Genomic DNA, 16,135 nt, shown 5'->3' with positions numbered 1-16,135 from the left:
CATATTGCTATAATAGTCAATATATTACATACTGAATGATCGATTTTTTATAATCATCCAGTATAAGGATAATTATAAAAAATTTTTTTGTGATTCTGACATCACATTATCTCTATTAATGATATAATTGTTATTAAATTTTGAACAAGATCTCTAATGTACGATGTCTCTAATGTAAGTGGTGGCCCCAGATTTTCTGGAAGGGAAAAGGTAAAGCAGTATTCTAGAAATTCACTGAGTTTTAATAGCTGTATCACAATAAAAAAATCCACATAATTTTTAATGTGAAGAAAGACATCCTTGGCATAAACAATATGCCTCTTGCATTATGAATGTAAGGATCAGTAAAATGACAACAAAAATGTGAAAAAAAATTTAATTCACTTACAAATTATTAAGCATCAGCATTTGAGGAATAAAACATAGTGAGCACCAAAATTAATTGATCATTCCAACAAATGGCTTGTAATGATCATGGGAATGCTGGAGCATTCTTCTTGTCCTCTGGTGTTTATAATGTATATGGCATGATTATGCCATAAACATTATAAAACACGGTATAATTATTATAGAGTATATAGTACAATTATTAAAGGAGGCAGCAAAGGAAGTAAGCAAACCCTTAGCCATAATTATAAGAGCTTCCTTGGACTCAGGGGCAGTACCCATGGACTGGAGATGTGCAAATGTGACCCCAATTCACAAAGGAGGATCAAAGGGTAACACAAGTAATTACAGACCTGTTAGTTTAACTTCTGTTCCAGGGAAATTAACGGAGGCACTAGTTAAAGAAGCACTGCAGGATCATCTAGACAAGACTTCAGTTATAGCTCGGACAGAGCATGGTTTTGTTAAGGGAAAGTCTTGTCTGACCAACTTGATTGGATACTATGATGTGGTCACAAAGGAATTGGATGCACGGAATAACTTTGATATATCATATATTTGGATCTTAGGAAGGCTTTTGATACTGTTGCATATGAAAGACTGCTGCACAAATTGGAGCAGTATGGCACTGGAGGTAAATTGCTGCTATGGATAAAGGGATGGTTGAGTATGAGAAGACAAAGAGTGGCAATCAATGGATATTGCTCTTCGTGGACTAATTTTATTAGTGGAGTCCCTCAGGGTTCAGTGTTGGGTCCATTGTTGTTTTCTGTATTTATGATATTGATGATGGTATATCAGGCTTAACATCCAAGTTTGCAGACGATATAAAGGTTGGCAGGGTTGTTAATGACACTGACAGTACGCTGCTGCAACAGGATCTAGAAAAGTTGAGCAGATCGGCTGAGAGGTGGCTACTGAAGTTTAACATTGACAAATGTAAAGTACTGCATATGGGAAGCCGTAACCCCAGAGTAACGTATCAACTGTGTGGTACTACACTGACAGTGGTAGAGAATGAAAAGAACCTGGGGGTAATTGTGCAGGCAGATATGAAGTTTTCTGAGCAGTGCAGACAGTCTGCAAGAGTAGCCCATGGTGTCTTGTTAATGATATACAGGAATTTTGCTAGCCGTGATAAGGCAATGGTCAGACCACACCTTGAGTACTGTATACAGGTCTGAAGGCCTCATTTTAAGAAGGATGTAGAATTGCTGGAATGAGTACAGAGAAAGGCAACAAGATTAGTGAATGGAACAAAGGGTTGCTCTTACAAAGAAAAACTTTTGCAAATTAGTGTCTGGAGACTAGGCACCTGTGAGTTGATCTGATTGAGGTGTATAAAGCCTTAAATGGATTGAGCAAGCTCGGTGCTAATGGGATTCTTCCTCTTGCTCGGAATAATCGCCTGAGAGGGCATAAATTCCAATTGAGGAAAGACAGTAGACAGTTGTAGAATAGATGTACAGAAGTTTGCCTTTAGGCAGCGTGTGATTCATTGCTGGAACAAACTTCCATCTGTCATTGTAGAAGTTGATAGCTTAAATGGATTCAAGGCAGAACTAGACAAACATTTAGAACAAGTGTATGGGTGAAATTAGGATTTTTTTTTTTTTTTTCTGGCATCAGCCAAAAAAAAAAAATAAATAAGCTTGCTTTCTTGCATCATGTGCCTTCACTAATGCTAATTATTATTGGTAGTAGTAGTAGTGGTTAACAGTATACCTGTGAATGTTAATTATTTTAACAGTATACCTGTGATTGATATTCTTTATCATTCTTTGCAGCAAAGGCTATGCATAACCTAGGAACGTTTGACAGGGCATCAGTAAACACTGCATGTCTTAATCATATCTTGGCTGTTTTATTTTAATTGTGACCACAAACACAAAACACAACTGAAACCTACAGTACTTTACTACACAGATGAGTTATGATTAGGACCACACCAAATTGGACTGGAAGAAAAAAGGCACAAGGATCTCATCATCTGCATTTGTTGTAATCCCTATTTGCTACCCAGTGTTATTAAACACTGGCATATGAAAATTAAGTTCATACTAGAATCAAACTTACAATGTAAACAGTGAAGAGATTGAAGGGTAACCACAGATGAACCATAATAACCATAATGTGACACTAGTCATTAATACAATCACAATCATCCTGTGCACCCAAAGACCAGCGGCATCTTCTTTGTGCTTATAGCCGCAGCTTGCACTTTGATCCTGCTCTATATAATTTCTTTCTTAATTTTATTGTTCATATATGTCCTTACCAAATAAAGATATATGAAGAATAAAAAAAGTATATCTCAAGAGAACATCTGCATTTAGGATGCAGATCATCTTCTGCCACTTTTCTCTAGGTTTTCATCAAATTAGTGTTAACCTCTTTCACAACAGCAGCAGGCTAGACTGAAAGCAAAAAAACAAAGGAAAAGTATTCTCTTCTCTTCTCTTAAAACAATTAATGAGCATGTCTATGTAAGTGTGTGTGTGATCACAATTGAAGCTTGATCTCGAGCCTTTCAAAATATTTGTTTTTTGAAAGGCTTTAATAAATTAAATAATGGAGATATCTTCTTTCTACCAAATTATCTTGGCTTTGGACACAAACCAGACCATATTAAATTAAAGAAAGATAGTTGCACATTGGCATAAAAAATTTTCTTTTAGCATAATTATTTCTTTAAACATAATAATTTCTTTAAGCATAGTCATTAATTATTGAAACAAATTACCACCAGATCTTAGAGACCTAAAGAGCACTTGTAAATGAAATCTTTTTTTTTAATAAGGCTTTTCAGTATCCTATGATCATAACTAGAGTTAAAAAGTCCTGTCAGATTAAGGAAGGAAAGAATATTTTAAATTCTAAGAAGTACATGAAATTAACTTTTTATATCATTTTTGAAATCTTTTTCACTCAGTTTTATAAATTGACAAAATGTCTCCTTTCACTCATAGTTATTTTTTGTGGTTGATGGTTTGGGGTTTGGTTGGTGCTAGAATACTTCGATTCTGGATGTGTTGAAGCATTAATGTTTCTTTGGGTGCAAGGATTCATTCAAACTAGTTTTATATTCATTTTAAAATTGAAGAGTGGTGCTCAGAAGCATTATACAGACAACATAGAGGTAAATTTCTCTCATTTTATTACTAATTTACATACTTCATAGAACTTATTGAGCCTTGTAGCTCCGTACAAAATGCATATACATATACGAGCCCACACATATTGTACATACTGCAGTGCTTGAGGAACAATCATGCTTTCATTTACTTCTAGAAGATAGCAGCACCAGCATTCGTTCTCATAACGTCAACGTCAGTCTCATTTGCAATTATATATTTATGGCACAATCCTTTGTTGGATCACGGGCGGGCTGAAAGATTGGAAACAGAAAGTAGTCAAAAATGGCCATGCCTCAAGGTGAATGAGTGCAGCATTTGGAGTCCCTCAGGGATTAGAATTGACTCCCACTTCTGTTTCTTATCTTCCATAATGACATTAATGAGGGAGTGAAGAAGTCAAAGTTTTCTGATGATTTAAAAGCATGTAGCAGTTAATGACAAGAAGAACCCGATTCTGCTTCACCGCCTAGATCGGTTGCACAAACATTATATTTAATGATTCTAAATGTAATGTTTGTGCCTAGGGAAATGTTGGAGTCACAAGTTAGGAGAGAAGAATTAGAGACGTAAACAGGTGGCTGTGGAGGTACGTGGTGTCTTGTTTATGATATATATATACACACACACAGAACATAGGACTTTTGCTAGTAGGGAAAAGGATGTCTTCATCCCTTTGTAGCAATGAGATTGCATTTAGAATATTACACTCGAGTCTACCGAGGACATGCTGTCCTTCTCAATGTCCATATGAAAAACCGTGCAGGCTGTAAAGGTGCAAGCTGTAAAGCTTTGCAATTAGACGTCTTGTGGGTGGGGGGGGGGTAGCTGATAGTGGTATATAAGGTGATGAAGAAAATCAATAAATTGAACAAGGAAGGTATATTTTCATTGGCAGCAGAGAAGAAATGGGCAAAAATGTAAAATTATATACACTGCTTGACAAAATTAACAGAATAAAATGTTTTAAACTAATATTTTATTGTGAATAGCGTTGCCGATAGTGAATATTTGATATAATAGGCATCCTGGGATGCAAATTTTGAGTATCCAATAGAAATCGATCTACCACCTTACAGATTCACACATCATGCAAATTATTGATGCCTATTAAAACACGGATTGCAACCACATTGCTTCATTCCCGTTTTTTCACTTGCTTATTGGAATAGTCACATCTGGCAAGATGGCAAGTAATCGTCATTTAGATGATTCTTTGAGATGGTGTGTCATTAGACAACTTGAAGCCAGGTGGTTGCAGGCAGAGGTGGCATGCCTCCGTAGCCAGGTGGGAAGGAGCAGCAGTGCACAGCACACGCTTCTTGATTAGACCGAGGTTCGAGCTCGTCACCACCAAATACGGAGGATGCGGAAAGGTCAGGGAATGACCCCCGCATATCCCGAAGCAATATGGCCTTAGTTGTTAATGCTCCTAAAAACCAAATAACAAACAAACAACAAACAAGCAGAGGTGGCACATTGGCTTAATGTGTCATGCAGTGTTTTCTCACCACTATAGTAGCAGTTTCAGAAAACAGGAACCATTACAAGAAGAGCTGGGCAACATTGCCCGAGGAGCGACATCACCAGAATAGATTGCTATCTGGCTCTAACAGTGGGATGCAGCCCTACAGTGTCCTGTCATCAACTGTCACTTGAGGTTGCTGCGGCCACAGGTGAAAACATTTCCAACTGGACTGTGATAATAAGGCTAAATTCAAGTGGACTCCATGCAAGGAAGCCAGTGGTTTATATCCCAATAACCCCAAACCACCACAGAGCTTCTCAAAAGGGGGTCGTGTTCCAAGCCGCTAAGTGGATTTTTCTTATTTATTGATTTGAAATTATTGTTTTTCTAAAACTTTTGATTTAAATTTAGTAGTATAACATTATTTTGTGATTTTTTGATTAATTTGGTGTATTTATTCTTTACTCGGCCTTGTAAAAGTATCGGTAAGGGTTTCCACGTGTTCGTAACTACCGCTACCGTTATTAACTTTCCCGCCATTGTGATACCGTACTAGATATACCGTAGGTTATATACCGTACTAGATATACCGTAGGTTATATACCGTACTAGATAGCGTTAGTTGAACTTCGTTAGCAGTTAAATTGTACGTTTAAATAAATACATATAACGACTTAGATTACAAACGTAATATAATTAATAACATAACATAATTAATTAATAAATTAATAGAATCATGACTCAGACCAGAGCAGCAAAGCAAAAGGCTCAAGCTAATGGAAGTGCTGTGGCTCAGAGCAGAACTGAGGGGGGCAGTTGTCCTCTGACTCACAGCCTTATAAAATGCACTGTTTGCTTGATGTTTGCAGAGCAATCGGGTACGGGACATGATACTGCCAAGGGGGATGTCTTTGTGTGTGCGCGATGCAAGGAGTGTATCGATATCAGGCAACAACTCGGCGTTCTTTTGGGCCTATATGAGAGCTTGAAGGACAGGGTGGATGCCCTCGAAGAAACTAAATTGAGGGGCCCATCAAGCTCTCAGCTGCCCACATCAACGCCAGAGCTTGCACTTGGGCATCGCGTGACACAGAGACAACCCCCAAGGCAGAATGCGCTGGTCCCGAAGGAACTAGTAGTTGTTGGTGACTCTATTGTCAGGGAAACGGGGAACATGCTTTGTAAAAAAGATAGGTGGAACAGGACCAGGGTATGTCTGCCAGGGGCAAAGGTTGATGACGTTGTAGAGCGGATATCATCTTTTAAGGGCACAAAAGGTGATATAGTTACACGTTGGCACTAATAATATTAAGAGTAGGAGACCGGCAGAATTACTTAACAAGTACAGGTCACTGTTGAACAAAAGCCGAGAATTAGGGTTGAATTTGAAAGTGTCTGCAATTCTGCCCAGACACGATAGGAGGGAGTATATGATGAGAGCCTTGTCGATCAATTCGGCCCTGGAAAGATTGTGCAAGGCTCAAGGGGTAGAATTTTTTTCAGCCTGGACTGTACTTGTTAACAGGAGAGATTGCTTCTACAGGGATGGGATACACTTAAATAGAAAGGGTGCAAGAATATTTGCTGATGCTATCGAGGCAGTGTTAGGTGGGTCGGAAAACTGCTAGCTTGGGGGGAGACAAAGACCAATAGATTGACAGTAGCCACTGGCAGAGGTGAAAGAGATTCTTGCACTGCTTCTATTAGAATGAGCAGAAGCCTGAAAAACAAGATGCATGGTATTTCAGAGACTGCTGGGAGCCATTGTGGTACAAGTAAACACATGGGTTGTGTTAGGGTAGCTAAGAATAGAAACAGGTGCAGGTATACTTGCGTGTACACCAATGCTAGGAGTTTAGTAAATAAATTTGATGAATTTGAGGTATTGCTCAAAACATCGAAGGCAGATATTGTTGGGATATCAGAGACGTGGTGTCACACAGATATAAAGGATGCGGAACTGCAATTTGGGGAGTACAACGTCTACAGAAAGGATAGACAGGATAGGAAGGGGGGAGGTGTTATGCTATTAGTTAAGAAACACATAAAAACCAAGGAAGTGAAGCCAGTCGACATCGCTGGACAGTGCAGTGTGGAGTCAGTTTGGTGTGACATAAACATTGGGAGATCAAAATTGAGAGTAGGAGTGTGCTATAGGGCTAATGACTCTGATGAGTATAATAAGGAACTGTACAGGGAAATAGAATGGGCCAGTAAATCAGAGTGTCTTATAATGGGAGATTTTAATTTCCCAGATATTGACTGGAATTTGGGGACTGGATACTCACACACTAGCAGGGCTTTTGTGGATTTATTGGATGATTGTTTTCTACATCAGCATGTTCGGGAGGCAACTAGAGGGAGCAATACTCTTGATTTGATTATCAGCAGTGATTCTTCATGCATTAAGAATCTGCAGATAAATGAACCACTAGGTGGCAGTGATCACAGTGTGCTGAAGTGGGATTTACTCAAAGAGGTAACTACCATTAGGGGCAAAGGGAAGGGTTATTGCTTCCGTAAAGGCGACTACGATGGACTGAGACAGTATTTAAATTCTATACAGTGGGACCAACTGATGATGTTACCAACAGCAAATTCAAAATGGGAAGCATTCAAAGAACTTATCTTGGAAGCTACTAGGCTTTACATACCAACTAAGAAATATTGTTCAAGGTTTAGGCCAAAATGGATGTCAGATGAACTAATGAGGCATATGGCAGAGAAGAAAAATGCATGGGATACTTACAAATTAACACATGACACAGAAGCCTATGATAGATACAAGTTGATATGCAACCAAGTTACAAAGGAGGTTAGGCAGGCGAAGGCAGATTACGAGAAATCCTTGGCAAGGGATGCAAAGAAAAACAGCAAAGAGTTCTTTACTTATGTAAACTCTAGAAGGAGAGGGATGAATCAGATTGGTCCTCTTGATATTGATGGGTCAAGTGTTGATGATCCTGCTCAGGTAGCTAACAAACTAAATGAATATTTTGCATCGACATTCACACATGAGGAGTTATTCAGCGAGGGGAATGCCAGAGGTGTATTCAACTCTAGCAGTAAGTTACAGAATCTTGAAATAACTGGGAGTAAAGTGGAGGAGAAACTGTTGAAGATAAACACAAGAAAGGCACCCGGGGTGGATGGGATCTATCCAGTTATATTAAAGGAGGCAGCAAAGGAAGTAAGCAAACCCTTAGCCATAATTATGAGAGCTTCCTTGGACTCAGGGGAGGTACCCATAGACTGGAAATGTGCAAATGTGACCCCAATTCACAAAGGAGGATCAAAGGCTGACACAAGTAATTATAGACCTGTGAGCTTAACTTCTGTTCCAGGAAAATTAATGGAGGCACTGGTTAAAGAAGCACTGCAGGATCATTTAGACAAGACTTCAGTTATAGCTCAGACACAGCATGGTTTTGTTAAGGGGAAGTCTTGCCTGACCAACTTGATTGGATACTATGATGCAGTCACAAAAGAACTGGATGCAGGGAATAACTTTGATATTATATACTTGGATCTTAGAAAGGCTTTTGATACTGTTGCACATGGAAGACTGCTACACAAATTGGAGCAGTGTGACATTGGAGGCAAATTACTGCTATGGATAAAGGGGTGGTTGAGGGGGAGAAGACAGAGAGTGGTAATCAATGGACACTGCTCATCGTGGACTGATGTTATTAGTGGAGTCCCTCAGGGCTCAGTGTTGGGTCCATTATTGTTTTCTGTATTTATAAATGATATTGATGATGGTATATCGGGATTAATGTCCAAGTTTGCAGACGATACAAAGGTTGGCAGGGTTGTCAAGGACACTACTGACACTATGCTGCTGCAACAGGATCTGGAAAGGTTGAGCAGATGGGCTGAGAGGTGGCAAATGAAGTTTAACATTGACAAATGTAAAGTACTACACATGGGAAACAGCAACCCCAGAGCAACGTATCAACTCTGTGGTACAACACTGACAGTGGTAGAGAATGAAAGGGACTTGGGGGTGGTTGTGCAGGCAGATATGAAGTTCTCTGAGCAGTGCAGACGGGCTGCAAGAGTAGCTCATGGAGTATTGTCAATGATATACAGGAATTTTTCCAGCAGGGATAAGGAGGTGATTATTCCATTGTATAAGGCGATGGTCAGGCCACACCTAGAGTACTGTATACAGGTCTGGAGGCCTCATTTCAAGAAGGATGTAGAGCTGCTGGAACGAGTACAGAGAAGGGCAACAAGATTAGTGAATGGAACAAAGGGGTGCTCTTACGAAGAACGGCTTAAGTTTTGCAAATTACAGTGTCTGGAGACTAGGCACCAGCGAGGTGATCTGATAGAGGTGTATAAAGCCTTGAATGGTTTAAGCATGCTCAATGCTGATGGGATTCTTCCTCTAGCTCAGAATAATCACCTGAGAGGGCATAAATTCAAATTGAGGAAAGACAGATGTAGGATAGACGTGCGGAAATTTGCCTTTAGCCAGCGGGTGGTTGGTTGGTGGAACAGACTTCCATCCCTTGTGGTGGAGGTTGATAGCCTAAATAAGTTTAAGGCTCAGCTGGACAGGTATTTTGAACGAACGGAGGGGTGAAGTGGAAGTGTTTTTTTTTTTTTTTTTTTTTTTTGGCTGATGCTGCATAAGCTTGCTTTCTTGCATCAAATGCCTCTACTAATGCTAATGCTAATGCTAAAAACTGATGACATGTATATGTGACATGGAGCTCTGACAAATGGGGTACAGTTCTGTTCTCTGACGAGTCCCGTTTTAGCATTCAGATTCTATACATTATTTCATGTGGAGACAAAGAATGCGGTACCATTCCTCCAACATCAGAGAAAGAGAGACTTATGAAGGGGTAGTGTTCACATATTGGGCAGAATAATGGGCGACGGCTGTGCCCTCCATGTTTTTGATAGGGATACGGTAAATGCACAGATCTTCAAACCCAATGTTCAACTTTTTAGGGGTGATATTAGCCCAGATTTTCTTTTCGTGCACAACGATGCCACTGCACAGAGCCTTCGTGGGTAGCACATTTGGTAGAATCACCGTCCTTCCCACACTGGCTAGAAAAGACCCGAGTTCAAGTCCTCTCAATGATGCAAGCGATTTTTAAGGGCCTTTTTCACATTGTGAAAGGGGCCCTGCAAAAATCTCTAATGTCATCGACTGAGTTAGTCAGTCTTAGGCTAGGGTAGCATGGTTTTCTCCCGGAAACTCGAATTTTTCATCCAGAAAACAGAAAATCGACCAAAGAACACATGCAATGTACAGACAGTATATATATGGAGCAATATGGTCTTAGTCGCTGATGCTCCTAAAACCCTACTACAACAACTACACATGGAGCTGAATCGATGGACGAATATCTTGAAACTAAAGATATCCAACAACTGTTGTGGCCAACACGATCATCAGACTTAATTCCAATCGAACATGTGTGGTTTGCCCTTGGGTAGTGCACTATTGCACACCTACAGCCAACTCCTCAGTCACTTGGTGAGCTAAGGACTGCTGAAAAATGGAATTTGTTGCCACAGAATCTTATAGACACCTTATATCAAGCATGGTTCACCACTGTCAGGCCTGATTAGTCGTTGGTGGGATCTTATGTTGTACTCATGTCATGGCCATATTTTTGAGCATCTTGTGTCAACTACTGTAATGTGACCTTTTTGGTAGTTCTTATATAATCCCTATAAATGTCTCTTCTCTTATACCTGTCTGAAGTTTCTCGCTGTCTCCTCCATTCGTCATTATTCTACACTAAGCTTCATCGCAAGCTGCATGAGTTATACCACGTTTTCTATGTGTTCTCTTAATTTTGTCTAGCAGTGTTCTGTAACCATCACTGGGCAAAAATATATATATTTTTTTTTTCTTTATATTCTGGGATGACCGTGTGAGTGTTGAATCCAGAGTGTGTGCACTGGGGAGGAGAATGTAAATTTGGGGATACCTGCACCAGGAGGAAAAGAATGTAAACATGGGGGGAGTACATGTTTACATTGACACTGTTGCACATGGAAGACTACTGTACAAATTGGGCCAGAATAGTATTAAAGGTAAATTGCTACAATGGATAAAAGAATGGTTGAATGGGAGAAGACAGAGGGTGGTAATCAATGGGTGCTGCTCTTCATGGACTAATGTTATTAGTGGAGTCACACAGGATTCGGTGTTGGGTCCACTGTTGTTTTGTATATTTATCAATGATATTGATGAAGGTCAATATCATCATCAATGATATTGATGATGATACAAAGGTTGGCAGGGTTGTTAATGACAGTAATGGCAGTGTGCTACTGAAACAGGATCTAGAAAATTTGGGCAGATGGGCTGAGAAGTGGCAACTGAAGTTTAATATTCACAAATGCAAAGTACTGCATATGGATAGAAGTAACCCCAGAGAAATGTACCAATTGTGTGGTACTACACTTAAGGTGGTAGAAAATGAAAAAGACCTCAGAGTAATTGTGCAGTCAGATAAATTTTCTGAGCAATGTAGACAGGCTGCCAGGGCACGTCATGGGGTTTTGTCAATGATATACAGGAATTTTGATAGCAGGGAAAAGGAGGTGATTGTCCCTCTGTATAATGCAATGGTCAAGCCACGCATTGAGTACTGCATACAGGTCTGGAGGCCTCATTATAGGAAGGATGTAGATTTGCTTGAGCATGTACAGAGAAGGGCAACAAGATTGGTGAGGGGAACGAAGGGATTCTCTTACCAAGAGAGGCTTAAGTTATGAAGTTCTCTGAGCAGTGCAGACAGGCTACAAGAGTAGCTCATGGTGTCTTATCAATGATCTACAGGAATTTTTCTAGCAGGAATAGGGAGGTGATTATTCCCTTGTATACGGCAATGGTCAGGCCACACCTTGAGTACTGTATACAGGTCTGGAGGCCTCATTTCAAGAAGAACATAGGAAGCTGCTGGAACGAGTACAGAGAAGGGCAATAAGGTTAGTGAACGGAACAAAGGGTTGCTCTTACGAAGAAAGGCTTAAGTTTTGCAAATTACAGTGTCTGGAGACAAGGCACCGGCGAGGTGATCTGATAGAGGTGTACAAAGCCTTGAATGGTTTGAGCATGCTCAATGCTGATGGGATACTGCCTCTTGCTCAGAATAATCACCTGAGAGGGCATAAATTCAAATTGAGGAAAGACAGATGTAGGATAGATGTGCGGAAATTTGCCTTTAGCCAGCGGGTAGTTGGTTGGTGGAACAGACTTCCATCCCTTGTTGTGGAAGTTGACAGCCTAAATAAATTTAAGGCTCAGCTGGACAGGTATTTCGAACAGACGGAGGGGCGAAGTGGAAGGGTTTTTTTTTTTTTTTTTGGCTAATGCTGCATAAGCTTGCTTTCTTGCATCATATGCCTCTACTAATGCTAATGCTAAAAAGTTCTGCAAATTGCAACGATTGGAGACTAGGTATCTGTGAGGTGATCTCATCGAGGTGTATAAGGTCTTGAATGGGTTGAGCATGCTGAATTCTGATGGGATTCTTCCACTTGCTCAGATTACGAACCTATGGGGGCATAAATTCAAATTGAGGAAAGACAGATGCAGAATAGATGTGCAGAAATTTGCCTTTAGCCAGTGGGTGGTTAAATGCCGGAACAAACTTCCATCTGTCATTGTGAAAGTTGATTAGTTAAATAAATTTAAGGAGGAACTGGACAAACATTTAGAGGGAATTGTTTTGTAAACTTTTTTTTTTTTTTTTTTTTTTGGCTGATGCTGCATCAGCTTATACACTTGCTTTTTTGCATTACATGCCACTATTACATGTAGTATATGTTACACACAAATCAGTACATTTTTGACTGTTATAATAACAGAATATGTGAAATAAAAACGAGAAACAAAAGGAAATATTATTTAACATCAAAATACTAATAGTCAGTTTGCAAAAACCACATTACTGACAATAATCACAGTTTAATAATAAGAAAATCAATTAAAATTTGCAAAAAAAAAATCATACAAATTATAATCAAACACACAATATTATAATAATCTTATTCTTCTTTGCATATGTATCAATCATTTCATTTATTAATTTTTCTGATAACTCATTCCGGCCTTCTATGCTTATCTTCATGCAATCTTGAAATATTACAGCACAGATACATATATAATAAAATTATTATAATGTATTTTTTATAGACTGCTACCAAACCGTCTTGTTTGCAGTATACAAAGGAAGAATTAGCCACAAGTAGACTCTTGTGAAAAAAAGAAATAAAGGGAATGTAAAAACCATGAAGCAAAACTGCCATGAAAGCCCTGGGACACTGTCTAATTACAATATTCTTAAGAACCAATTCAGGTGAACCCTATTCACAGCCTGCGATCCAGTCATTATCTTGTTTGTGATATGCAATCAAAGAAATAGTTGTTAAGTAGACCATTTGTATGAAACTATCAAGAGATGGTTTGTGTGAAAATAAAAGGAACCTGAAAAAAATGTTGACACTTGAAATAGTGGCTTTTAGTTACAATTTGTGCAGCTAGAAATATTGCCCATTAATTATTTTTAAAATTGTGTCTTTCAAATTTGTGTATTTTTGCTGTGTACCACACTTAGCTGATGTGAATTTTTGTGTCGTGTTTATTTGATACAAATTTATTGAATTTTTGTTTTCTAATTACAAATTTCTAACTACAATTGTGAAAATTTATATGGCCACTAAAGAGCGCGGTAAGATGAAAATTTCAGTTAAAAAAAAACAAAAAATATGGCGAAAATTCCAACATCCGAGGTCTTTGAAAATTAAAATAAAAATTATTTTTTGCCAGGGGGAATTTATTCGACTGGGGGATGAAACTCACCCCCCCAGTAAACCCCCCCCTGTGTATTCAACACTAACCATGTGATCAGAGAATACAAGAAACCATAGAACAAAAAACAAATTTATGGCTGATCTCCATTTTATTGGGGCACCACATTGCAGGCGTGGCTGAAGAACAGAGTGATTGTCTTGTCAAGTTCTGTGATTAGCTGATCACCACAAATGCATAATTTGCCTTTCCGATTGTTTGATTGGATGTAACTTTGCTTATGATTTTAGCAGTAAATACAATTTTAGCAGTTTGTTTCATCATATTGTTTAGTCATTGTTTTCTCAGTTATTCAGTCATCACCATCGTGCAGCTCTCGGATATTTTTCAGTAAAACTCCAGATTGTGGGTACTCCTCCATACTTCAACAAAAATACAGGAAGAAGGCAGTGATTGGCAGGTGCCACTCACTGCTTCCCCCCTCCCTGTCCTCACCCATATGTGATATGGGAGTCACGTGACATCACAATACGTCACAGCCTAAACAAAGAAAAAGAGAAACGGCAATACAGAGCTACAATTGGTGAATGCAAATTTTTAAAAACAAGTATGTTTTTTGCTCGAATCCCCCCAACAGTAAAGTAAAAACTTAACATCTTTTCACTAAAAAAAATGGCAAATTCAATAGAAAGAAAACTCATCTCACGAGTGCTGGCCATGGCCAACAACCGGTTTTTTGCTTGAATCCCTCCCGAAGTCGAGTAAAAACCTAACCTTATTTCACTAAACAGAACTACTTGAATGGAAAGAAAACTTTCCTGATCAGTCCTGGCATGTTGGCCGATACACTTCACAAATTCCATTGATAGAAGCCATTGTTATATCACTGCTGCCAGAGTGCCTACGCCACCACAAACTCTGCAAGGTAGGAGTGGAACTGACCATTGACTTTTCTTGATGGCTGTTGCCATTCAATAGCACTCCATGAACCCTCTATACTGTTGATGTTTGCACCAATTTCAGGATCACTGAAGTGAAGCAAGAAGTTAACAGCTATGTGCTGAAACCCTTTGTCACTAGAGACAATTGTAAGACTTCCAGTAATCCAATACTATAGTAGTACAGGGTAAAATGGAAGTCTTAACAGTGTCTAGAACTTCTTTACTCCAATTTTCAACAACCCTGATAAAACACTGATGTACCTTGTTCAACCCACCAAACACCCATTGCCCATTCACTCTTCTACCTCTATTATAGTTAGTTTTACCAAACTTGCTCTCATCATTTTCAACAATAACTCGACACTGATATCCAACAGCACCAGCACAATGGTGAAGACTAAAGAACGACATATGCGCAAATGATGATTTCACATTTCCCTCCAATCAAACAATCAAAAAAAAAAAAAAATTATGCATTCACAGTAATCACTCAAACATAGAACTCAACTATACAATCACTCCGTTCTTAGACCATGCCCACAACGTGGAGAAAAGTGGTACCCACAAACTGGAGCATAACCTATTTTTCTCTGCTGCCGTGTTTTTTTATTATTTATTTATTTATTTCATGTTTTTTTTATTATTTGTTAATCCTTGTTCAATCCCAATGGAACCAGTCATGAAGTACACTAGCCAGCATGCCAGGACTGATGAGGTGAATTTTCTTTGTATTCAAGTAAGTTTTTGACAATTTGATTGTTTTTGCAGTTATTGTATTAGCTATTAGTATAAAATCTTGTGGTCCCATACCTCTAGCAAGGTATGGGACCATAACAAAAAGAGCATTTCTGCTCTTTTCTTTATTTGAGGTAAAGATTCAATATCGTGTACAGCCACAAAAAATGGTGGCGAGGAGAGGAGGGGAAAAGTAATGATTTTGCTTCCCCCCCTCTGGGGGCTCCAGACCCCCGTCTACAGCAATGATTTTGCTCTAGACGGGGATCTGGAGTCCCCAGACCCCCGGAATTATTCAGCCAAGAACAATACCAATAAACAATAGTTAATTTTTTTTTAATTTTTCAGTTTCGTAACCCAGAAAAACCTCAGCGTGCCTCGTGTTGCCAGTGCCGGTAGGTACATGGCACTCGTGTCAGTTGTAATCGTCTAGATGTAAAGTTGACTCTGCCCACTGGGTGGAGCCGGCTGCCTTCATTCACGGCCCTTCTGAGCCGTTCTCATTGGCTGTACCCGATACTGAATCTCGACCACATTTTGATTCGCCATATTGTTATACATTGCGCTGCATTTGTTCTACCAAATTTATAATTAGAATTCTAATTCTAAATTTGGTAGAACTTCAGTTTATGGGGAAAAAGGCAGTGATTGGCAGGTGAAGGCACCTCCCACTCACTGC

General features: G+C 39.2%; 1 protein-coding gene across 1 annotated transcript in view; it reads right to left on the bottom strand.

Moving 5' to 3' along the window:
• The window catches only part of LOC150077410 (cytochrome P450 3A24-like), a 330,473-nt gene extending 315,341 nt beyond the window's left edge, over nt 1-15,132 (bottom strand). Inside the window, exon 1 of the mRNA XM_090385893.1 lies at nt 14,983-15,132. Within this exon, the coding sequence (XP_090242019.1) occupies nt 14,983-15,132 (150 nt within the window). The remainder of the gene's footprint in view (nt 1-14,982) is intronic.
• Nucleotides 15,133-16,135: the final 1,003 nt, after the last annotated feature.

Source organism: Mastigoproctus giganteus, chromosome 12, assembly GCF_048544385.1.
Source record: "Mastigoproctus giganteus isolate SK-2022 chromosome 12, ASM4854438v1, whole genome shotgun sequence".
NCBI classification, from domain to species: domain Eukaryota; kingdom Metazoa; phylum Arthropoda; class Arachnida; order Uropygi; family Thelyphonidae; genus Mastigoproctus; species Mastigoproctus giganteus.
This window is presented reverse-complemented; position numbering and strand designations above follow the sequence as displayed.